The sequence below is a fragment of the Diorhabda sublineata genome, chromosome 2 (genome assembly GCF_026230105.1).
Source record: "Diorhabda sublineata isolate icDioSubl1.1 chromosome 2, icDioSubl1.1, whole genome shotgun sequence".
Taxonomy (NCBI): domain Eukaryota; kingdom Metazoa; phylum Arthropoda; class Insecta; order Coleoptera; family Chrysomelidae; genus Diorhabda; species Diorhabda sublineata.
This window is the reverse complement of record NC_079475.1, coordinates 21,463,085-21,489,251: the sequence shown is the minus strand read 5'-3', so window position 1 is coordinate 21,489,251 and position 26,167 is coordinate 21,463,085. Positions and strand designations below refer to the sequence as shown.

The window sequence follows — 26,167 nt, the reverse complement described above, 5'->3', positions numbered from 1 at the left end:
TTTCTTCAATAAACGTTTTTATTATCATTCAACAAAAAATTAAAACTGGAAAATGTGATCCCACTAAATATAATTAGATTAGTAGGAAGAAAATTGGAATGAGAAAAACAGATTATTTTAATAAAAAAATTATCAATGTTTCTCCAAGGCTTTGACCAAAAGATCGTTCATTGAAGTAAGTAAAGTCCTAGGATCATCTACTAGTCCAGCTCCCACCATGGAATTGGCAAATAACTGAAAAAAAATCGTGATTACATACAAGCATAAAAAGTTTAATATTGTAGAATTGTGAAAGGCCATTGCAATTTATACAACTTATTACGTTATTAGAACTACATTCCACCTCCATAATTAAGATATCTTGAAAAAGGAAAATAATTTTCCTCAATTTAGAGAAAGAATTTGGACGGTCAAACGTGAGATACCCTAAAGCAGAGGTGGCAGACTTAACTAGACCTAACATCTACTATATACTGACAAAATTCTGTGTGATCTACCATTTACATATCTCTTGAAATCTTAAATGAAACAAAATCAGGTTTGTAGTTGGAAATTTAAATTTAAAGAATCGAATCTATGACCTGCTGTCGTGCTGTCAAGCTAGAACGATGTATTTTTTGTTTGTTAGAAGTAGGAAAATGCTGACTCACATAGATACATTGTTCAATACATTTCTACAAATTTGGATATTTCTCAGTGCAAACCAATGTCCAGAAATATAGCTGATGTACCTGAAGATGAACTTGCTTTTAAAAATATGTCGCCGCGCCGAGTAATAATTTTATTCTGGTTTTGAAGTATAAGCAATAGAGAGAGAGAGAGGGGGGACTTTAGAAGAACAAAACTTAACTCGTGGGAGAGAAAAGTACTTGGGCGCATCTATGGCCCAATCCAAGGAGAATGACACATCCGTACTAACGCTGACATTTACTCCCAGCCTGGTAGCAGAGATCAAGAGTGCGAGACTAATACAGCTTGGTCACGTTGAACGGATGCCGGAGGGTCGATGAGTCAAATTGGCATACCGACAAAAGTTGAAAGACCACAGACCACCAGGACGACCACGCATAAGATGGCAGGAAGACGTAGAACAGGAAATTTACCTGCAAATTTTGTAGCCAGTTCATATATATATATATATATATATATATATATATATATATATATATATATATATATATATATATATCACTATGATCAATACAAGTATTCAACAGATAACTGATGAATTCCACCAATCGCTCAATTTTTTAAAATCAGCCAATTTTGATATCACTGCTTTAGGTTTAAGGTAGTATATTTTTTCATATGATACTTAATGGTTACAAATTATTGAAATTTTTTATTTTAGTTGTCGACTATGATAGACGCTGTTTGAAATGCTGCAATAGAACTCATCATTTCTTCTACTGTTTTATTATTGCGTTCTTGTTCCAGATTTCACGTGCTTAGTTTTCCAGTAAATCATCACACTTCTTTGGAAGAAATTTTATTATTTCGTCCAATATATCTCAAAATATTTACAAAAACTTAATTCGATCAACGACATTATGTCAGTGTGCAATTTCAAATCTGATTCCTTCTCACCTAATTATTGTTTAAGTAGCCGTCTTTGGAGAAATTTTCTTTTCTTTATTTACTATATTGAAAGAAATATCCATTACATGTTTTGTGTTCATACTAACCAGTTGATGAATTAAGCAGTGGTAGCTAATGAAGTTTGGAAAATCCTCGTCCTTCTAGCCAAGAGCAGTAAAACATTTTTAATACCTGTTATTACAAGTGCCTTCTCTGTTGTCATTGAAACGAGTTTATCTCCTTCCCATTATCTTCCAAAGGATGAAATGACACCATTTGTTTTTGATTCAGCAGTTGTTTCCATGCTTGCCTATCCTGTGCAATCTTTTCGGCATGATTCAATCTCATATTTATTAAGGGTTTTGTTTGGTCTACCCATCTAGTTGGTAATATGCCTCTTGGGCGTTTGCCTTCTACTTTCCCTTCTATGATTAATCGTTCCATTGTTTCTGATTTTCTAGCTATATGTCCCAGGTAATGCAGACACATGCGTTTTATTCTGTTTAGAAGCCTTTGTAAGTGGACCAATTTCTTGTAATTTGAATCGTTGGTTCGGTGTTCTGTCCATGATACTCGTTAGAGTAGTCTATAAACCCACATTTCGAAAGCCTCTATTCGGTTTTTATCTGCTTCCAGCTTACAAACTCTTTTTAAATAGATTTTTATGTAAATATTAACAATCTATTCATAATTTTAATTAATTGAATACATAAATTTAGTACAAATAATATCTTACCTGTTTGGCAAGGAGTTCAGCCAGTACTGGATCGCTACTCATCAATTTATACATTTTTTTAATAATTGGATGCCTACAATATATAAACAGTATTAAAACAAATACTTTTGTTTTTTATTCAATGCAAAATTTAGGAAATGGCAGTAATAATAGAGTTCTGAACAGGGGAGTCAAATGGAATGAAGTCAATATTCTTGCGAAAAAGGAGCACTAACGCCTTTTATTGCCAAAGAATAGAAAAATGCTCATATGTAAAAGTAGACAGTAATTACCTATAAGGAAACAAGGTAGATTAAATAACAACAAAAGGACGAGAAAAATGTCTAGTTAATTTCTTGGCCACCACAGTTTGCAATTATCTTACTATTTCGCATTCTTGCTAGGATACCTATATATTTCAATGTTCCTACTGACATTTAATCACACTCCTTAAAATAGAAAGCACATAGAATTATGATGCTCATGTGACAATTGTCCATTTAACAAAACTTGTGAAGATCTCTTTCATTTTATTTAGGTGAGTACAACAGAAAGATGAAATGCTAGTTCTTCTACTATTAGAATGCTTCACCATTCTAAATATGTCTCAGCAAGACCGACCCTAGCCAATGCGGGACTGTAGGCAGGCTTTAGGGCTTCTTGAGCTGGTTCTACCATACCAGACACACATATGATGCGCCCCTACTCCTATAATAATGATGCTAAAACCAAAGCAATAATAAAAAATGATTGAAGAACTCTTAGTTCGAGTTCAAGCAATTAGCTTCTCACTTAGACAAAGGACTCATCTTCATTTAAGTGTATTGAAACTGCTTCAGTAATAATATTTATAGGGAATCTGATGTCCCTAAACTTATATTGTATGGTATCGAAGAGACGAGGAGTGAGGTTGCACCCATGACCTCTAAAGGTGCGGGTCCCGCTACTGTAAATAATATTTGGATTTAGACTCCTTTATGGAATCTGATGATAAAATCAGAAAAGTGAAAACAAAATAAAACAGTTTTTTCTTGCGCCTGTGGTGGGTACCTGCGGGCCACGCATGCCCCTGTTTAAGGCCAGCCATGTGTCTCAGATGAACCTGTAGGAACAAAAATCTACACTCTTTGAGGCCAGCACAACTATTGATCACAATAAACCTTATAATCAGTAAAAGCAGTAGTATAATGTAATCTCTAATTTAATGTATCCATCTAGTGCAGAATTTTAAAAGTACATTTAAAATTTACTACTCTCCCGACGGTTTAAACAGTATTTCATATGATTTCATGATTATTATGTAACAACTTGTAGTCTCAAGTTCAAACTGAATGGCATTCATCTGATTTTAGTGGATTGTTTACAAAGTCTCCTCTTCGAACTATATGAATCAAGATAAAGTCAAATCTCATCATGGTATCATAAAGAGCCACGCCGATTTCTTCTACAGTTATCACATCTTCTAAATATTTCTGCCTCTTTTTTTTTGGAAATTGGAACCTTTACTTGAATTAAGACTAAATATCATTATAGAATTTATAAATAATAGTTTACTGATATCAATAATTTTAAAAAGACTAAATGATATTTATACCAACTTACTTGGGATTGACTTCTAATCTGGGTTGTAAAATAGCATATCGTCTATCTTCTGAGATATTGTGGCTCTGTGTTCTGATAAAATGTCTAGCAGCTGCCATTTCTTCCACTGTTACAACACACGGATGATTTTCTAAGCGAGTAGTACCATTTACAGCTGTAACTTTATCGCCCAATTTTTCTTTTATCCATTTGGACAGATCATTTATTTCGCTACGTTTCAAACTGTCATCTCCTAGAAATAGTTTAATAATATATGAGTATTTTTTATTAAAAAAAAAATTCGTCTAAATATATTATACTAATAATGAGTGAAGTTTTCCCAATTTATAAAATAATATTAAAGTTACCTAAATTTGTGAGGTCGCTAGCGTTTTTATCTTCTCTCATATCTTTTTCTACAGAAACAAGCTTATAACCTTTAAACTGTTGAAGTTGCATTAATACTAATTCATCATAGGGTTCGTAACAGAATAAAACTTCTTGTTTCTTAGTTTTAAGAGATTCATAATAAGGAGAACTTTCAGCTAAAGTTCGGCTAGAAAATAACATTGATGTTTATTTTTCAACAAAATGTATTTGTCCCACTGGATAGTTATCATATACTGGATATGCAGTAACATATTTCCATCCTATTTGATAAGAACTAGACAAAGCAATACTCCAATACGTCCTAAACAAAAATAGATTTTAATATATTGATAGGTATAAAATTCTCGCGGAAAATAAATGTGAATATAGTTAAAGTCCTGGACAAAATTAAAGCACCACTTAATTAATCTAAATATTTAAAATATAAATACAAAATAAAACTAAGTTACATAGGAATAATAATAAGCTCCTACAAATTAGTCGAATATAACCTTAACATAACCTTCATTTGCCTTATTTTTTCAAGTGTTCAACAAAAGCTTGCGGTCTATTCTCCCATTCTTCTATAGCGACCTCTATGAGTTGGTTGTGATTAGAAACAGGGGAACTATTACTTCGAATCCTCTTTTTGTGATAGTTGAGTAGCTAATAACCTGTCTAGCCACGTGGGGCCGAGCGTTGTCCTGCATGGATAAAATTTAGGACCACCAAAAAAAGCAAAAGGCATTACATGTTCGACATTAATTTTGTCTAAATAATATTGGGCATTCATAGACCTCGTACGTATAGGAACTAATTTGGTACGAAAATCGAAGCAAAGCCAACCAAAAGGCACTTTAGGACAGATATTACAGCTGGCAAACATTTCTCGTTGCCTTCGCCAGACATGTTCATTTACATCTTTAAGGTTCACTCTAGTTCCTTCGCAGAACAGAGTCCGTTTCCAATCATTGATGGTCCAATTCTGCAAAATTTAATCTCTGAACTTTGTGTTTTCTGGTGAGCAACGATTTTTTGGTTGGTCTTCTGTTGCTTTACCCCGCTTCGTGTAAACGACTTCTAGTCGTTCGAGACGATATACCGATAATTCGAACATCTAATAATTCATTTTTTAGCAGATTTCTGGTGACTGTCCTGTTACTGAGAGAACGTTTTTATCAGCATTTTTTAATAAAATGTTATCACAGTTTAGTCTAAAACGAGGTTTCATACGAATTTCTATCAAAACATGTCGTGCAGTAAGTTATTAATAAATGAAGAATATCGAAAAAAATATGATGGTGCGTTAATTTTGTAGATGCTTCTGTCTAGTCCTTTAAACAGTGCAATAATATTTCAAACGTATTATTACCTCGGGGCGGCTAAGTAATATATAGTCCTTTTATCTGCAGCCCTTGCTAAATAATCATTCAAAGTTATTTTTTTATTAGGTTCTTCGTGAGACGATTCAAATAATAATAAATTTGCAGCATTTTCCTGTAATAAATCGTAATATAACAAATCGACTCTTGATAGAATTGATTGATTTGAATTTTGAAATCTATAAACTCAATGTTTTTGCAAGAAATAACATAATTCAAAACCGCCGCCTATCTCAACTAATTATCTCCCAGACGATGAATGCATAAGTATTCGAAACTTCGAAATATATTAAAATTAGTACACTTTGGTATTTAATTTTGCCACATTCCTACTATGAATACGAATATATATTTAAGCGTTTTCTTATTGGGAACGTGGTAATGAAAGACCAAAGTAGACTAACTTTAATATTTTCCGAGCTTTCGAATACTTATGTATTCATTGTCTGGGAGATAATTGTATTAATTCTTGTAAAAACTTGAAATTCATGGGATTCAGAATTCAATATTCGAAATGACGTGTGATAGAAATATAATGAATATGAATATTTAAATAATTGATCAAGAATTATATGCATTGTTAACTTGTTAACTGCAATCATTTGAAATATTGAAAAGGTAGTTAATTATATTATTTGACGATACAAAGTTCTTCACGGTCAAACAGAAGAAGAGGAAGAGAAGATTTATTTTAGTTAACCATTTGTCATATGACATATAAGTTTAAATAAGATTATAACCGCCAATCTGTATGTTTAAATGTTATTTTCATTCAGTGTTTAATATTTTGATGTGTTGTACTTTAAACATATTTCTAAATTATAAGAAATTCGTAAAATATATATTTTGTAATTAATCACAATTATACAAAATGTCTCAAATGTTAACCTCACAAAATCAAACTTTTCAAAGATCCCTAGATCTTAAATATCAAATAAGAGAATTTAAATCAACTTTAAAAGAAATCGGAATAATACTTTGCTTTGAAGATGAACCACATATTCTTACACAAGAGCAATCATTGGTTGTAAGGGATTTGGAAAAATGTTTAGAGAATTCTGATAAAGCTTTACAAAGTTTTATAACAGGTTTAAAGCTGATGTGTAAGAAAGAAAAATATTTTAAAAAGGCATTAGCATTAACTAACCTCAAAAAAGGGGAAGGTGATGGTGTAATGGAAAATTCAATTAGGAGAATAGAACAGGATAGTTTATTTAGGTAACAATACCACCAAAAAAATAATTGGCATAACTCCAATATTCATTAAATATTATTATATTTATTTTCATCATTTATTTTCTGTTTACAGAATTTTTTTGAAAGTGGAGTGCCTTCAATCAGAAGTAACAGATATTCTTTTAGATGAAATAACAATTTCCGCAGATTCATCTGAAGATACATCATGGCTACGCGCCTTATTGAACCCTTTTCGATATTTACCTTACATAAAAGAACCAGAAAAGTTAACAACAAAATTAATAGATATTCTGGATGTGGCAACTTATCCTGCACAGTTGGAAATTTTAGATACAATCCCGGAAATCATTCCAGATAGTCAGTTTAGCGAAACTACTAAGCAGTTATGTAAATTACTAGATGACAAGACTGAAATAACAGGAGCTGTAATTGATTGTTTGAATGCTTTAGATCTAGATCCCACAACAAGAAGTGAAGTTCAAGGTCAGATATTAGACAGAATGAATAGTGGTACTTCATTAAAAGATTTCCCAATTTTATTATCAGTAAGTTGATATTATTTATACAAAATTTAAGAAGTGGAATTTGATTTCATGCCTAATTAAAGTGCTCAATTGTTTCACTAATACGATATAAGGTCACTAGAGTTAATGATTATTGTTGATATTTGTTGTTGTATTGATGAGATTTTTTCCTGGCTAACACAAAACTGCTCAAAAATTGAATTGATATTTCAAAAATAGTTTATGTAGCTATACGAATATGTTTGGCTTATTTTAACCATAAATTCTTATATTGAAATGTAGATTAGGGCTAACATTGCACAGCAATCCCTGATATCAGAGCCGTTTTCAACATCTACAGTCCATTTTCTAGTTCCAGAGTACTCCTTGTATACTCTAATATTTGTACTGGCTTTAAGGAGATTAGATCTTTGCTCTAACAGGTTTTTTATCTAAAGAGTTTCAGCTATGAGTAAATGATATGGAAGCAAGAATTTCTGCTTGTGAGACACTTGGAAAGGAACCTACCTCTGATGAGTATTTAGTACAAGCCTCAATTATTGATATGCCAGCTACAGTGGTGGTTTTTGAACCATCTGTCTCATAGGGTTATAGCAATGTGTTTTTTTCCTTTATTTATTCCAACTCCATAACATTTCATTAAACTGAGACAAACTACACAAATTTGAGTTGCAAGAGGCCCTGGATTATCTCCTATGTGTGTGATTAATTTGTTTGAGAAGTTCATTGAATATATGACAGGTTGCACCATTTTCAGATATCTTGCAGAGTTTAAAGTTACTGAATTGCCATGTGCATTACTAACAAAGTACGGGCTCAAAGATATTACCATCAAAACCACCAATTTTGGAGAATTTAGAGGTTTTTGGTGTTTTAATTAAGGTTGTTCTCTAGCCCAAAATCTGCAATTTTGTTTGTTCACGTGTCCATTTAAGTTAAAGTATATTGGTACACAAGAAATATCAACAATATAAAATCTTTTGTAAACTGTTTTATATATTTTTTCATAGAAAATATAATATATCTGTGCATGCCTTGTGTTGTTTTTTCTTTTAACAAATATTATTATTTTAGTTCTTGATGTCAGATTCCAAATCTCAAAACTCTGTGCCAGTTCTATTAAAAATACGTAATGCTCTAAATTCGTTAATGTTAACTCTAGAGGATAGTAAGGAAAAAGAATCTGCAAAGATATTAATTTTCAACAAACTACAATATTTTACACTTTCATCAAATGCAGGATGGTTGAATATGATTTCAAGTATAAATTCATCATCCGATCATAAACCAGTAGATTATCTGATAATGTTTATGTTGTATCATGTGACGCCGTCTAAGAAGAGAATAATTGAAGCTATTATTAAAAAGCGTATCCATTCTGGTTTGTTCAAAATCAATAATCTGGAAAAAATGTTTGACAAATATCTTCCACAACAACTTCTAAATGACTACTTTACTTCTATAGTGAAAATTGGTAAGATATTTTTATTATACTCAGACTGGTAGTATGTACACTGTTCCCATTTTAGTTTAAACTGCACTGTATCTCAGTTATTATTAAAGATATATACAAGTAGTTTTTATGAGCACTGTTTTTAAGATTGGGCACAAACTTGGTAATTTTTAAATGGAACATCATGTATAAAATGTTTTTCTGAATACACGGGTCGGACTTAAGCATTATAGACTTCTTTGTATGGTCATACTTAAAAAATAAGATTTATAATAATATGAACTCCGAGCTTCAACCGAAGAAGCATTCAGAAACTTATAAAGACAATATGATTATAAATGCCTTAAAGCGAATTGAAACTGTATGAATATAATTAAATAAATGGGTTTAAATCACAAGGCATTTTAAGAAAATAATAATTAAATGCATGTGTAAAAGAATTTTACGTTAAAATATACATGGTGTTCCATTTAAAAAATACCAAGTCTGTATCTTTAATAATAGCTCAGATACAGTGGAATCTCATCTAAAATGGAACACATTTTTTTTATTTGAAATAGTAGGTGTTGATAGAAACATCTTATTTTTCAGGTTGTAGTTTAGTCAGATTTTCAAGTGATCCAATAATCGAAGAATTTTGCTCAACACTATTTCATCTATTATTTAACCACATTTACACAGAATCAATATTCAGACGAGAAATATTGAATAGTTTAATAGTCTTAACTGGCGCTAGTGATAAAGTTACAGTGACGACTGTTTTGAAAATTATATCATCATTTACATCAGCCAAAGAAAAATTACAACAACATATAATAATATTATTGAGGTTATTAGATAAATTGGATGCATTCGAACCAAACGATGTTAAAATGGTATTTGAAATATTGTGCAGTTTGTCTTGTGGTCCAAATGCTAATGAATCAATGTCAGGAGTGCAGAATGAGATTCATATTATAGTAAGGAAGCAAATGGGTAGTACAAAGAAATCAATTAAATACAGGTACATTACAGAATACTAATAAAATGTTTATATTGAAAAAAATGTTAATAAAGTTTAGTAGGCATATAGCTAGAAAAGGAAAACCAATTTTTCATTATTTTAATAATCTTTAATCATCGGGGTAAATAACAGGATGATTATGTTAGTGTAGTGGTAGTTAACAGTAGCACCACATATTTATGAATAAAATATATTTTGATATTATAAAATTAGTACTTTTAACTATCTTAGTACTTGCTAATAATTCTTCATAATGTTTGCATTAGATGATATCAAAATATCTGATGTTTGATCAATGCATTCATCCAGATAGTTCCCGAACTTCGATAATAAAGATTGAGAACAAAAGATTCAAAACTTGAAGGTCTATGAAAAGGATAATGCTAGGAAGTTAGGGTTAGTAAAATTAAGATATGTGGAGATCTGAAAATAAAGGAAACCTACGCTGAAAAATTGGTCACACATAATATAAATACATGAAGCACTATGTCATGAGTCGAAATAATATATAATACAAATATTTTTAGGGGAATTATATCAGCTGTAGTTATGGCACGTAATATAGCTAGGACAGATGAAAATGATTCATATGAACTACCTCAAACTCCAATTAAAAATTTGTCAGATCTGCCAAAAGGTCCAGCAAGGGAAGCAGGTAACAGTGTATTACTTTTTATTTATTATACATGTTTCATGTGTTAATTTAGAATTGAATAGAATATACAGGGATTTTCACAATGCGTTGCACGTTTATAACAAAAGTTTACATTAAATTTTTTATTTATTAATTTTTCAAAAATAAATATACAACATTCACGAATAAATTTATGTTAAAATTCTTACCTCAAATATTTGATTACTTACAGTTCAAGAACTCTCTACAATTGTTTAAAAATGTGAAAATTTATATTTTTTATTTGATAAATTTTTTTGTGTTATTCCTTGTTGTGATTTTGGTGGAAAATTGCAAGATTGATTATAAGTATAAAAATATCTTGTTTTAGGATCAATACTAGAACTTGCTAATATTTGCTGTACAGGTTATCCCGATTTATTAGGCCTTTATTATGATCAACTAGCATCAATGCTTATATTGAACCATCATTTGGATAAATTCTTTTTGGCATGGTTGTATGAAACAATTACAACAGATTTCCGGAAAATATACGTGTCAGAAACGATACCACCACCCATCGATGATTTGGAAATGAGTTTTCAATATATGCTCAATAGGTAAGTAAACAGCTGTAGCTTAATTCTACGTAAATATTACCTTGTGGATTTTTCTAGTTTGTGAATAATAATTATGATTTTTAAAACACTCAACTTGTTAATCTAAGGCAGGTTACAACTTACACAAAGAAATATATATCTGTTTTTCACAGATACAAGAAGTTATTTTTACTCAATTATTAAGCAATAACACCAATTCATTTGTATATTTTTTAGTTCTTGTGAAATGGACACGACCATGGGAATCAATATAAGTGGATTAACTTTAACAAAAAACCCTGCGATTTTGATAATGGCACCACATTTCCGTTTATTGAGATTGCTTCACTATCGTCAACAGGACGGTAAACTTTCGACAATAGATGCTCTTTTAGGATGTTCCGTAATTTTACCCACATTCAATGATGTAGACGATCTAGGATTCGATCAAGTAAAGAATGTGGCTGATTGTTTATTCCACTGCACGAATTGGTTTAGAGAACTCATTAGCGGATTTGTTACACAAAAGAATAAGAAATTGCGGTTTCGGGTTGTTAAAAGATTAGAGGTGATTTGTTTTTTCCATATTGTATTCAAAAGTCCTTTATTTACAACATATCTTGAATAAATATTAGCATTAATATATGCTCAAGATAACTAGAGGGGAATAGACAAATACAAGATTAAAAATCTTTTTAATTTTCATTTTACAGAATTTACTTCAAGTGGAAAATAATCTACGTAAGTGCATAGGACGAGATCCTGAACATAAATTTCCAGCCAGTTATTTTGATTATCGTTTGGAAGGTAACAAAACAACAATAAGTAATAACAGTGAAACTAAAGGAAAAAATCCAAAGAAGAAATCTAAAATGTCTGCTACAGCAGTAGACATGGACGATTCTGTTAATTCTACTGTAGCTTTACAAAAAAATAAAAGGAAAATTTCTTCAACAAAATCTTACAATGGAACAGAATACAAAGTGAATTTCAGATATTTGGATACAGATACTGTGTTATTACTTAAGGCAAGTGATTATTTGACAAAACTGATCTTTAAATTTTTTTACATTTATAATTTATGTTCTCAACTAGACTGCATGTATTTGAAAAGTTGTGCATAGATTATGACCACATCATTTATGATCTAAATAATATGATAGCTGTATGGTTAAGACTATTGGTCTTTGCACCTTGACGTTAGTGAGGAGAGCCAGCAGACCCCCTACTCGGACGCGCCTACATGGGTGAGTCGACCAGGATAACCTGATACCGGCTTTACAGAAGAACAGCTACGGGATTTGATTGACGCGGTGACTGGGGCCATCAAGCAGTTTCCATCCAACAGGGGAACCAAGCCAACGTAGTTTCTACCTTTTCGGCTGGTTATGAATTATTTTAATTTGTCAAAAGGTTCAAGATAAAGCGCCTGATCGGTTTTTCAAGGACATCGACATTTGGTAATTTCAAGTGGGACACGACGGGCCTATCAGAAGGCCTATGTACTTAACGGCCCTTGGCCGACCACTATTCTACTATGAAATATGGTTAAGACTGAATTTAGTTCCAAAACAAAAGTCACAACTATTGTGTATGATTCTGACTATGTCTACAACCAGGCTGACAAATATATAACTACACTTTCTGATGCAAGTTTCTATAACCAAGTTGTAGTTTCCAGAGATTGAATCTCGTTAGTGAAACACGCTTGAAATACAGTTTAGTCCCCGATTAAATACTAAAGATGTATCAGTAAGAAGGAGAAACGAAATTATGAGAAAGATGCAAAAGGTAACTGATTTAAAGGGGCGACATAGTAAAGAAACACAACAGCTGTAGAATTCAATTTAACGGTCGGATAATGAGGCAACGCGGAACATGACGGATTTAAATGTCTGAGGTGACGACGTTGTTTCTAGAGAAATTGACTGTTTACGAAACAATACTTGATTTTACATGTTGTAGTTATAATTATTTGTAATAATGACTAAAACTGAAATCAATTGGTAGAATTGAAATAACTAGTCTCTCTACACCCCATCTATAGTCTATAAAAGTCTATAAAAACAATTAAGTTGGAATTTCTGGAAACGTTGGTGATATTCTTACTGAACACACTATTTACACTACCACTGCACCAACACTCACGTTTACACTGTATGACGCGCGTTTCGAAAACCAAGTTATCGTCTTCAGAGACTGAAGGTAAGGGTAGTGGTAGTGTAAATAGTATGTTCAGAATTAAAAAAATGCTTAAAAAAGTGATAGAAAAAATATTCTGTTAAATTTACATATATTAAAATGCTTCCAAATTTTACATTACTTTGTTTTCATCCTTTGTTAATATTTGGAAAGTTACAAAAATAAAATGAAAGGTGCACAACCAGTATCTTCTGTCTCTTATAGCAGCGGTAACTTATACAAAATATAAACATGCAACTGTCGATTCCAAATTTTTAAAATAAATATTTAGTCGGAGGTTTGTCAAGATGATGTTAAGTCTAGTGGGTTGAAATAAATCGGACCTTTTTGTCTTTTGTAACAGCTATGCTCTATTAAACAAATCAACTCAGTGACATGCAATTCTCAATTAAATACTTCTAAAATAAATATTTCAATCAAGCTGTCATGTCACTATTGTGACGGTTTTGATGAATTCAAATCCAATATCAGGAACAATTAAATGTAGAAACAAATATTTTTACGGATTGTAAGCTTCGCTATCTATAATAAGATTTCTCCAGTGAGAAAAGTCTTCCTAACTTACTATTGGCTAATTCGCCGATCAAATATCTATACAATAGTTACAAAGATCAAAATTAGAAAATCTATCTGATATAGTGAGATTTTGGAAAAGTCGTTTTCAGATTTCTGCCACTTTATGATTTCATAGTTTTAATATTAAGTTTATACTATGTTCGTGTGAATATAAAAAATTCTATTAAAAAAAAATTTAATTATTTTTTATAGTATCCTTTAAAAATACCCATTGATGACGATTCGACACCATTGACCCAAACAGTGACATTGGACATAGAACAATTGAAGTTTCTACTGAAGGATTTAGTTTCCAAATTAGCGATAACCACCCAAAGGAAAAACGCAGATTTTTCACACTTAAATGAAGTCATACCACTACACATTATAACAGATGTGGGTCACATATTGCCGAATTTAGATTCACATCTCAAGGTAATTGAATCAATTTAAATTATTTGATAGATATGTAGCTTTCTGTGTATACATTCCTCTGAGTTTAAAAATTAGACAAAATCAAAAAGAAACAAAAAAAAATGTGGTTGAGTTTTGCGCGCTTTCCTTGGGTGACAGAAACAACTTTGCCGTTAGTTACTGGATATGCATTGACTAATAACAATTTTTAGCTAATAACTCATATCTTTGTTCGATAACTGCCATAACGACTGACACCATTAGAAAGATTTATTTTTTACCAATCAAATCTATATACTAATATATCGCGGAAATTCTGATTCAATTTGTAATCAAAGAAAGTAATCATGGCTCCCATAAGAGCTCATGTTAAAGAAGCGAACTTTGAACTAGACTTGGAGTCTTGGAATGCCCTATTAAATTAATGTCTTGTAGGTTATGGTTGAGAAACTACAAAAATTATTAGAAGAATCGGATGGAAGATTAGATCGGGCAGAAATGTTTTCTCCATCAGCTTTGGATTACAAAACATGTTTTGGATTAATTATGGAATGTTTCTTATTGATATTCAGCTGGACTGGTTTCCAGCACTCAAGTAATCTCGAGGTATATTTTACATTTATTTCAATGATTTTTAAATTATAATGAATGACTACTCTTTTAGGTATTGAAAAATATGTTAAAAAGTATCCGTTCCACAGAACAAACTCAGTCTCTACATTCTGCTCAACGCTTAACCATAGAATTTATAAATAGACTTGCAGGTTTACATGAACAATGTTTTGAACTGCCACATGCTGTCAATTTGATAAAAATCATGCAAGCACTTTATTCAGTTACAACACCCACACATGAGATAGAGAAGAAAATATCTGCAGTTGCCGAAAAACTACTTTCTAAACGTTGGTACAATTCCAAAGGAATATTAGAGAGTGGTAGAAATTCTAATTTGAATATAGACATTTTGGTTAAAGCTTATCTTAGCAGTGCCAATGTTGAAACCATCGCTGCATTAGTTGGTACTTTACAAGATGAAGTTGGAAATTTGAATAGCAAAGAAGACAGTTTAGAGATGTTATGCGCTATTAACAAGCAGAACTTTCATGTATTTTACAATGGTTTATGTAATGCATTATTGAACAGGTATGTTTAAAATATATTTAAAATTATAGTGATTTTTATTATGTTTATGTATAATCATTTTTTTAATTTATAACATATATATTATTTATTCAGTAGATTGGAATTTTTGGAACCATCTGTGATATTCATCCTGGTCACATTGTTAATTTCAACTTCACAAATAGCTATACTGTTTACCTTAGGTATCTGAAAACTAGTGAAATAACTAGGTGTGAGTAAAGTGGGTTATCGCCTACAATCTTGCAGTTAAGGGGGCCTCGGGAGATGTGATGTGACTAGATTTTATCACATATAACCAATTAAATCGATTACTTTTTCACTTAAAATGAAATTCACATGAAATAATAAAAGTATCACACAGTTTTTGATAATTCTATATGACCCACTTATTCATTTAATTTTAGGATAAAAGCAGAAGCGGAAGCTTTAACTAATAATCAACACATCATTCTTTGGACTAATGCTACAGTTACTATGCAAGGATTGATGACTGTAGCAAAAATTCAAGACACCAAAATTAATTTAGCTTGTTTTTTGAAAAAATCAATTGGAATATTGAAATTCTTCTTATCTCATGGTATACCTATGATGGAATTAATGTTGAGATCCAAGCCAGATGACGTAGTGGCCATTTTTAAGACAATGCAAACTTGTACAAGATTTTTACATCACTTGTGCTGTTATACAAAATTTACTAAAGATTCTAGTTTGGTGGCATACGTTCCGCAATTTAGGTTAATATTAGAATCGTTAGTTTATAGGTGAGTAATATTTATATTTATATATTTGTTTACTTCTCACTTTGTACTCAATGACTGTAATAGTGGTAATAATAGCCCCAGTCTTAAATTGCAATACTAAAACTGTTTGCTTTCAAACTCATATGAATTGAAGATTGACGATAAAGATTTATGTGAGGATGGTCCCAGAAGTACCTGCACCAACAACAAAGAAAACACAAAAATTTTGGGAGAAAATATATTTATTTTTCAACATAATCTTCGTTCAAAATAGCCATTAACTGCCGACATCACCTTTTCATTGTTGGAAAATCTTTGCCATCGAGCCATTTTTTCAAATCTGGGAACAGAAAATAATCCGAAGGGGCTAAATATGGCGAATAGGGTGCATGAGTTAGCCATTCAAACTTTAATTCATTAATTTTGGCCATTGCAATAACGGATGTGTGATCTGGTGTATTGTCTTGATGAAACAACACTTTCTTAGCCAAATGGGGCCGTTTTGCTTTATATCTTCGCTTAAAAAATGCCTTAAAGTTCAGTTTTTTCCATGTTCACAAATACACTGAAAACGTTCATTATTGTTGACTGCCAAACAAATACTAAACAACGTGGCTTCTTCAAACTTGAAATATATGCTGTATGGATTGTGTACTTTTTAATACAGTAGTATTTTTCAAGCAGCTACTGCAATCTTTAGGTCAGACCAGGTACTTCTGGAACAATCTTCGTACATAATTTTGACATATCTTTAATTTCCTTATTCTATTTTTTCTCCTGTATACGTACAAACATTGTTTTATTTCAGTTAATTTTATTTTTACAAAAAGTTAATTTACACCACTGTCATTGCACACCCTTCATTGATTACCCTTTCCAAGAATGAGAATTTTCTATTATTAGTGTATTAGGGTACACAGCAGTACAAAAAAATCTGGTAATTCTTCATCATGAATTTGTTTACTTGTTCCACAATTCTATTACTCATATTTTTCTTTTTGTAAATAAAGAAATCATGTTATTATTTATTGCATCATTTCTGAATTGTTCATATAATGGCTTATATTTACTATTTAACAAATCCAAACTAGCGTCACAAACAAATTCAAAAAGAAGTTGAGAAATCAAAGGTGTTTAAATCAAAATGGCATCAACTGAAATGAGAGGAGGTGGGTCATTTGTTGAAATGATTGAAAAGACTTTCATTATCCAATTTGTCTACAGAGTTAGCGCAATCTGTTCTTAAACCACCTGCATCGTGGTTGTTGGTATGGTTATTGCATTTCAGTTTCCAAGTTTGGGAGAATTTAATTGTTAGGTGATTGACCAGCAAATACTTGAATTTTTTTTCTTGTCGTCCATCTTCTTAAACAAATTCATTGTGAGCAATATGTTTGCAATTACAGAAAATTATCCACATTGGCTTCTTTCTTGAATCATAATTTTTTAGGTTTCAGTTCTTTTTATTTATTTTTTGCAATTCTTGTATCCAAATCTTTGGTTGATTTTTTTTGTATTCTTCTGCCAGCATTCTCCCGTGAATAGTAATAAACTTAATTTTAGATCTTCATTCCCTTATTGCGCAACAAAAGCTGGTTCTATTAAAACGTGCTTAATTTAGTAATCTACCAATCTAACTATAATAATGCTGTGATTCAAAAGTTATTTTGACTTCACACTGTATAATGGATATAATTCTATTGACACCACATATTTCATTTCATTTCATATCTGTCAACTAAGTAAATGTTTTCTTAATTTATTTATTTAATTTCAAATATTTCAGAGTTAAAGCAGCTTTGGTTGCCAACAATTGTTCCACTGCATTTTGGATGGGTAATTTGAGAAATAGAGATTTACAAGGAGAGGAGATTCTTTCCCAAAGTACAGTTATCACAGAAGATAATATCAGAGAAAGTGATGAAGAACTGCCATCAGATGATAGTGACACCATGAGTATTTTGGAACATGACGATGATGCATCAGTTAGTAGTGAAGTATTCGATTAAGATATATTGTCAAACATTAGAGAATCTCTAAATATGTAAATATTGTATTTTCCAATACTGAAAACTTACCTTTTCAGCTTGATTATAATTTGTGATGATTCCTTCTTTAATAAAGAGACCATAGTCTTTGTAAAATTTTTCAAACTCTACTTGATTTTTTTTTAGTTGTTCTTGTAAAAATTTTAACACCCTTGCGGTCAGGACGTCACGAAGTTTACTGAAACAAATAAAATTTTTGTTTAATAGTCGGTAATGGGAATAATATATTCATGGTATTTCATAAGTAATCTGAAATATTACTGTTGGTGATTAACTATTTAGTTTCTAATGACTAAGTTGGAATTTCTGAAACCATTCGGGATATACATACTGAACTACTACTACTACATCAACACTCACAATTACACTGTTTGACACGCGTTTCGATAACCAAGTTATCATTTCAGAGACTAAAGTTAAACTAAAACCTAATAACTTGACTCATCTGTTTTATAGGCGAAAATGAAATCCAGCAGAAAAAACCTCCTTGGCGGAGATCTTCACATTTATAATACTAAACTATAGAGTGAGCAAGGGACAAAGGGCCAAGATTTTAGTTTACATTCAGTCTCTGAAGACGAAAACTTAAGTTATCGAAACGCTCGCCAGACAGTGTTGGTGTAGTAGTAGTGTAAACAGTGTGTTCAATATTTAATTCCCAAACCAAACATTTTCATAAATATGTAATATAAATTTTATTAATGAGTTACACGGTATTTAATTATTTTTAATAAACGAACTTTAAAGTAAAAACATTATTTTAAAACTTCTGTACCATATATGCCTTTTTATTATGAGAAGTACATATTCCAAAAAAACTGGAAACTCATTTTCTATAAAATGAAGATATATTTTACTGGTCAATAGTACTGGAAGGAAAAATCATCCTAATAAAGAATCATAGATAATGCCAATCCATCCATTGAGAGAGAAAATTGTTGGAATCTTGTTATACTTGAGGTATGTGGACTCAAATCAGGCCATATTATGTGGATATGAAAATTTACAATGATTTGTCTTGAAAAGTTGACTTCCACTATAAATAGAACATTGACAGCAAAAATGCAAAATTTAGTGCAATGGAAGTTACATTTTTCATTTCATTAAAATAATTTACTGAGCTAGTTATTCAGTGTCACACATTATTGACCTAGTTATTAATTGTATAGATTTATTATGATCTATGTAGTAATGTTGTGGCTGCCATATTCTATATTTAATGATAAAATTTATATTCATTTTGATACACATAAAAAGATAGGTTCAATAGAGATACTCCAACATATCAAGGGTTTGATTACCTCTCCTAAAATCGTGTAAACCCAAAAAGTTATATTGAGCCCGTTACAAAGTAATCCTTCCATGTGGTGTGATATTAAGAAGATATTTGGGAAGATATTACATTACATGGCGGTTCTCGCTATCACTTGGCGACTCTTACTTCAAAATTCATAATTTATTGGCAATACTCCATACAGACTGGATAATTATTAGGTAGTAAATGTTGAACATGTTGAACTTAATATAGATACAATAATAATACAATCAATTTTCACATCTTCCCTATCCTCTGGCAGAAGGGTTAAAATGCAAAAAAACATGATGTATAATTTACGACGACAACGAATAACTGAACAGAGAAGGAGTATTGTGAAGAACAATTTGCTTCATGCACCTATCCTGCAGCAAATACGAGAGATCTTCAAAGAATAGATGATCATCTCGCAGCGCAAGATGCAAACGGTACACACGGTGAAACTCACACTAGCGAACATGAAGATAAAATCACAATCAGACTATACCCGATTTAGATAATACCGAACCAAACATCGTCGATAAAGTGTCCCTCGAAATGCACAAGGAATTAGCGGAATTTGAGGGCACAAACCCTATATGTTGTCCAAAATTACATAAGCTGAGGACCAACAGAAACTCTAATAAAGTAATTGCAGGAGTCGGCTCATTAATCGGAGCCCTCTGCACCGACTACAATACGCTCGAGTGGCTTCATTCACTTATTTATTGTGCTGTTGCAGTACTTCGTCTACATAATCAGCAAATATAAGTGACAAATATCCGTACCAATAACACCAACAAAAAATCCTGGCGGTAATGCCACCTAGAACGCTCCATCGATACAATTAGGAGTGAGTACAAGAATTGTGCACAACCCTCTAAACGCTTGAGAAACTAGATCAGAAAAATATTCAAGAAAATAGGTACTCACACATAGCATCCAGAACATCAACTACATTTGCGTGAGTATATTGATCTGCTCCAGCAGAAGCTAAAAGCGAAATCCGAACGTTTATCGTGGTTTATACATCAAGTGCACAAAGAAGAAGCTACAAAATAACTTTTCATAGCAACCAAAAAGTATTTTACAGGAAACTTGTAGCTACGCCCAATAACAACACCAATCAAGCTATGCCATTGAAACAGTCGATAATATCCGAAACTTCTGGTATAAATTTCCGAGCGTACACAGGGAATTAGCGAAGCAATTTTCTCACCTCCTACAGAACACAGAAGATAACTCGACATTGTTAGCACTGGGTTTCACTCAATTGCTTCCAAAGAGCTCCCAGACGGATAACCCTACTCAGTATAGACCTATCACGTGCCTACTAACTTTATATAAGATACTGACAGTATTTCCAGATATTCCAACTCAGTTAAATACATGTGGTTATTCATGTATCCTCTCAGACACAGTTTCGTGACAGTATTATCAAAGTTCAAGTTTCATACTTACGTGATGAGTGCACTGTTTTGTAAAAGTTCTCTGCTCAAGTTGAGAGGAATATCTTCTGAATCTACAACGCCTTTAACAAATCGTAACCATTTCGGTAAAATATTATCGGTTCGGTTTTTAATTAGTATTTTCTTAGTGTAAAGTGCTACACCAGATTCAGTTTCTCTTGACATTTCAAATAAACCTGAAATCAAAAATATATTTCAACAGGAGAGTGAAGTTTATTTCTCCCATTTCCATTCATTTTCTTATGTAGTACATGTAGTTTATATAAAAAGACAATCTTACTGTGTGATAAAAGAATCAGATCAAGTCAAATGAACCCTTCCTTTACCACTTGATAATACAAAACTAATTAAAATATAATAATTACGGAAAGTAGTTATACTTAAAAATTATCACTCAAAATAGTTTTTGAAAATTTTGAATTTACCAACAATTTTTATTACAATAGAAATTTTCGGTACTTCAAATTGAAAAATTAATTATAAAAAACTATTGAAGATATAATATAAACAAATTGAAATTTTTATGACTTCTCAGTATGACAATTGAACTTTTTTTCGTATTACGCATTATAAATTTAAGTTCTTTATTTCAAAAGAAAAGTTCGCTGTCTGGTATTAGTTTAAATAATATGAATTTTCATACGACGCAGCGGCAAGCGGTACAAGTGCTGCGCGCTACTGACAATGAACTTAGCTGTCAAGGCTACAGATTACGCAATTATTTATGGCCACTTGCACCGAAAGGTTAACAATGGTTGAAATTTGAAATTTTATCATTATAGGTATAACACAATATTAATGTATCTACTCTTACAAACAACAAGACATTCTTTTGGTTTACTGTGTTAAAAGAAATCAAAAAATTGCACCAGTAACAGCTAAAGAAGATAAATATGAAGATAATCTTGATTCTCTGGAGATTGTAGATATGGGATTTCTCAGGAATGTATAATAGAGTGGACCATTTTGGACGATTTTACCTTTTTTATAAGGTTCAGATCTTAAAAGCCAACAGTTAACATTTTGGAGCAAACGTTTTTTTACTACCTTTAGATATTCAACTCACCTGGTTTTCCTTCTGGAAAATATAATAATGCTCTAATTGATATAGGAACATCAGTTTTATAATGCAAAGTGTATCTAGGTACATCATAACTGCCACTTATGAATCTATAAAAATCGTTGTGCTGTTGAAAAGTAACACTTTTGGGATCTGCTAACCACAGTGGTTGGACAACATTAGTTTTTTTGCCATTCAAGTATAAAGGACTTCCCACAAAGTTGCTGTATTTGTTTATTACGTTTTTAATAGTATCTTCATCGGCAAATTCTCGACAATCTGCTTTTAAATGAATTATGATTTTTGTTCCATTCTGTACACCTTCTGCTGGTTGAATTTCGTATGTACCAGTCCTGGAAATGGAAGAATTTTTAAACTAACACTGGGAAAAATAAAAAAAAAACAGATATTTACCATCATTTAATAATTTGAAATGCATGGAAAATGTGAAATATGCATATATAAAATTAAGGGTGTGAAGACAAAAAATCCGTACATTTGTAGATAGCTTAGCATGTAAAGTATGCGTTGACTGAAAATATTTTTAATTATTTCTCATAATTTGGGTTTTGCATATGTACTAAGTATAAACATTATTTCTGTCAGAAGTTTAGTTTCAAATATGGAAAATCTAAAAGAAAACGAACGATGTAAATTAAATGCAAAGTTTTATTAACCAAATCAATTTACGATATCTGTTTGCATGTTAAGACAGGTATTTCGATTGAAAAAAGATCAGACAGGTAAGCAAAAATATCCAGGCAACATTCTAAGGAAACAGAATGTAGCTCAAAATTCAAGAAAACCTACACCCAAATAATGGAACAAAAATCAAAACTCAGTGACAACGAGTTTTCAGCCACTAAAAGCTTAGAAATCATTGTCGAAGACAAGTCATATTTTACATTTGACGGGAGTGAAATGGCGAATAATAAAACTTTTTATTGTTAAGAAAGGCGAGGAAGTAAATGCAGAAATGTATTTCAAAAGTAACAAAAAGTTCAACTCAAGGGTTTGTAAGTATATGAAAAAGAATGCATTAGATTTAGATTAATGCAGTTCATTACAAAAAAACATCCCGAAGGAAAATTTGTGTTCTGGCTAGATATGGCAACTATTCATTATGCAAAGGATGTTGTGAGAGCTTTTACAGAGTTAAATATTCCGTTTAATGAGAAGTTTATGCAGGGCCGGATTTAAACTTGATGCCGCCTTTGAGCACCGAAAAAAAATTCGCTCCAATACTGAAATTTTACTTCAACTCATAGTTTATATATTTTATTTTTCAAAATTAAAATAACAAACTTTATCACAAGAACCTATATAAGTTTTTGTGAAACAGACTGTAGGTGACAGCATGCACTGTTTAAATTTTAATAAATTCCAAAATAATTTTTGTTTAAATTAAAATTAATTGGTGCAATTGATAAATTTTAACATTTTTTGAATTTCATTGATTAATTATGTTTTGAAAAATGCAAAAATTAATTCCGAATTTTTTTCACTTTTTCAAAAAAAATACTAATCATATTTTTTCACTTGCAGAAAATAGAAAAATCGATTATTATTTTAAATCTCCAAGGAAATAAATTGACTGTCATTTTGATTATTAATTTTTACTAAAAGTCAAAATAATAATTCATTAGACTAAAAAAATGTAGTCCTGGGCACTTGCCCTGACTTCCCCTAGTGTAAATCCACCTCTGAGTCTAGGAATGTTCCTAACTGAGGCCAAGTGAACATTTTTGGCGAAAATTGTTGGCTGGTTAGGAAGAATTGAAAAAGAGAATGTTGATCAAACTCCAGCGAGCTGACTAAGTGCTGGATTCAGTTATATAAAATGTGTGTATTATAGTGTAGTAACCATTGATTCATAGAGTAAAGTGTAATGTAATTAAAATCAAACAAACAGTTTGTACAGATTGTTTGTCCTCACTCCCATGTATCGCACCTCTGCTCAAATAGTGTTATAACTCAAAAAATTAGAAAATCTCTTTTATTGTATTATTGGTGCTAGAAAACTTGGAAATCCGATCTCAAATAATGTCAAGTAAATAGTTACTATTGCGGTAACTTTGACAGTTGTTGAGTTATCATCCAAGAAGTGAAAAATAAAGTTAGATTTAATTTCAAACACTTATTACTTGGTAAGTGGTTGGTTTTTTGAATTATGACACTATTTGAGCGGAGGTACGATATGTTCTAACAATATTCTAAAAATAGACTCAATATATATTAGGGATATTCCTCACCCTTCAGAGACCCATCTATAGCCAGTTTCTGCACCAACTGCTTTAGAATAAACTTCTACTTTATCAGCCACCATAAAAGAGCTGTAAAAGCCAACACCAAATTGACCAATAATATTATTATCCCCAACTGCCGCTTTTTCTTTAATTTGTTCAATGAAGGCCTGGAATTAATAGCCAACTGAGTGTAAATGTAACATAATAAATTGCATATATGTAGACATACAGAGGTCGGCATAAGTCAGACAACTCTCCCGAAAAACTGGAATAAGACCGGTGACTCTCATAAGTCTGGCAATGCTTTCAAAGAAGATTAAAACAAAGCATGTTCATAATTGCGATAGCTGTGATTGTTTTGCCGATGTGCCGTATTCTCGAGGACTGGTATCTGTAATAATTAACGCAAATATGAAAACAATTGCGCTGGCATTATTTGAGCAGCCGAACTAATCTGCAGTGCGGCTATCGGTAGAACTTCAAATATTCGATTGTTCTTTGTGACAAATGTTGAAATGCACTATCAAATTTACCGTCTGTGTCTCCTCCACACACTTCATGAAGATGATTTGGATCTCATTAGATTGGAATTTGGCAAGTAGTACCTCAGATGTAGTCAGGATGATCTGCAGTTAAGCATTCCATTTTCTCAGATGAAGCCACCTTCAAGTCAGCATGATACGGGGCCCTCTCAAGAACCACGTTTTGCAAGAAAACCACACAATCATCTTGACCCCCAAACAGCAATTGAAGAAGAATTTGAAACTCTTTGTGGGCAGCTTGACATGCTTTGCCGGACCTGCCTCTCTATTGAGAGACGTTGCCATAAATGCATTGATCAAGATGGTTACCAATTTGAACATTTACAGTTACCCTTTTTTGAATCTCTTTTGCAATAAATTCATTTTGACACTGCATTTTTTTCTCTTAATGCAGGGTTGTTGCCTGACTTATGCCGACCTAAATTGTCTTGATTTTAGGTTTGTTCTGATTGAAAATTAGTTTTTTTAAAAGATAGGTGAAAATTTGGAAGTAGGTCAAATTTTCAATTGCATTTAAAAAAGACTAATTTTCAATCAGAAGAGAGCAAAAATCAAGATGATTTAGCAACATAAATTTATCCAAACATCTTAAAAACAAGAAATTTACAATATTATATATTAAATTGACTTATAAATATATATATATATATATATATATATATATATATATATATATATATATATATATATATATATATATATATACCGTACTTACTTTGGATCCTGATTTGGCTATTATTCCTAAATTTGATACGAGTTCTTCTTTGGACATACCAACTCCTGTATCCTACAAAAATAGAATTATGATTTACCCTAAGGTTATACAATTGTTATATTGTTACATACCTGTATAGTTAGGGTTCTGTTATGTTTGTCTGTTAAAATGTGTATTTCGAGTGATCTATCTATATCTTTAATATTTTGAGCAGTTTCATTTCCTGAAACTGCTAAGTATCTAAATTTTTCTAAAGCGTCACTAGCGTTTGATATTAACTCTCTAATAAAAACTTCTTTCTCGGAATACAATGATTTCGCAACTATATCAAGCAACATTTTCGTTTCTGCTTTAAATTCATGTTTTGTAATATCCCCTGTCGGCTTTTCTGTATTTTTGATTATTGAATGATTTTCTTCTTCATTAGGTGAAGTTTGTGTACTTAATAGCCTTAAACAACGTTGATCGCCTAAAAAAAGTTAATTTTAAATAAAAGTTATCTTAACCTAAAACGAATCATACCTCGAATGGCAGCTTTGTTGCAATTAATATTTCTAAATGTGTTATTTTTGGTTAATACATTTCTAAATGTAAGTATACGACTGAATCTACTTAAAGACATATTTAACTTTGGAGAATTCAATATTCAAAATTCGTTTCGCGGATTTATTGATATTTGTAATTGTAATGGATAGTTTCTTCTTCTTTTTTAAATATATATGAAT

The 26,167-nt window shown here is 31.4% G+C and overlaps 2 protein-coding genes across 2 annotated transcripts; one reads left to right on the top strand and one right to left on the bottom strand.

Annotated features, from left to right (window-relative positions):
* LOC130452626 (heat shock protein 75 kDa, mitochondrial) lies at positions 1 to 26,167 on the bottom strand. The gene is made up of 12 exons (XM_056791976.1): positions 25,965 to 26,167; positions 25,574 to 25,911; positions 25,443 to 25,514; positions 24,192 to 24,352; positions 21,946 to 22,292; positions 20,872 to 21,055; positions 18,147 to 18,294; positions 5,616 to 5,740; positions 4,243 to 4,430; positions 3,896 to 4,127; positions 2,315 to 2,387; positions 1 to 234 (listed from the first exon to the last, which is right to left on the bottom strand). The coding sequence occupies exons 1-12, from the start codon at positions 26,062 to 26,064 to the stop codon at positions 133 to 135; spliced, it is 2,070 nt and encodes a 689-aa protein (XP_056647954.1). The 5' UTR covers positions 26,065 to 26,167; the 3' UTR covers positions 1 to 132.
* Positions 6,319 to 18,226, top strand: LOC130452625 (Fanconi anemia group D2 protein). Its single transcript, XM_056791974.1, has 13 exons — positions 6,319 to 6,843; positions 6,935 to 7,367; positions 8,421 to 8,820; positions 9,391 to 9,802; positions 10,330 to 10,457; positions 10,807 to 11,035; positions 11,252 to 11,582; positions 11,728 to 12,042; positions 13,985 to 14,206; positions 14,621 to 14,791; positions 14,850 to 15,328; positions 15,733 to 16,089; positions 17,855 to 18,226. The coding sequence occupies exons 1-13, from the start codon at positions 6,497 to 6,499 to the stop codon at positions 18,075 to 18,077; spliced, it is 4,047 nt and encodes a 1,348-aa protein (XP_056647952.1). The 5' UTR covers positions 6,319 to 6,496; the 3' UTR covers positions 18,078 to 18,226.

Excerpts from the sequence above, each read along its gene's own strand:
- LOC130452625 (XM_056791974.1), top strand. The coding sequence starts at position 6,497 with ATGTCTCAAATGTTAACCTCACAAAATCAAACTTTTCAAAGATCCCTA. Across the intron at positions 6,844-6,934 it reads GAACAGGATAGTTTATTTAG|AATTTTTTTGAAAGTGGAGT; the intron begins GTAACAATACCA and ends TTCTGTTTACAG. Across the intron at positions 9,803-10,329 it reads AAGAAATCAATTAAATACAG|GGGAATTATATCAGCTGTAG; the intron begins GTACATTACAGA and ends AAATATTTTTAG.
- LOC130452626 (XM_056791976.1), bottom strand. The coding sequence starts at position 26,064 with ATGTCTTTAAGTAGATTCAGTCGTATACTTACATTTAGAAATGTATTA. Across the intron at positions 22,293-24,191 it reads TATAGATGGGTCTCTGAAGG|GACTGGTACATACGAAATTC; the intron begins GTGAGGAATATC and ends TTCCATTTCCAG. Across the intron at positions 18,295-20,871 it reads CAAAACAGTGCACTCATCAC|TAAACTTCGTGACGTCCTGA; the intron begins GTAAGTATGAAA and ends TATTTGTTTCAG.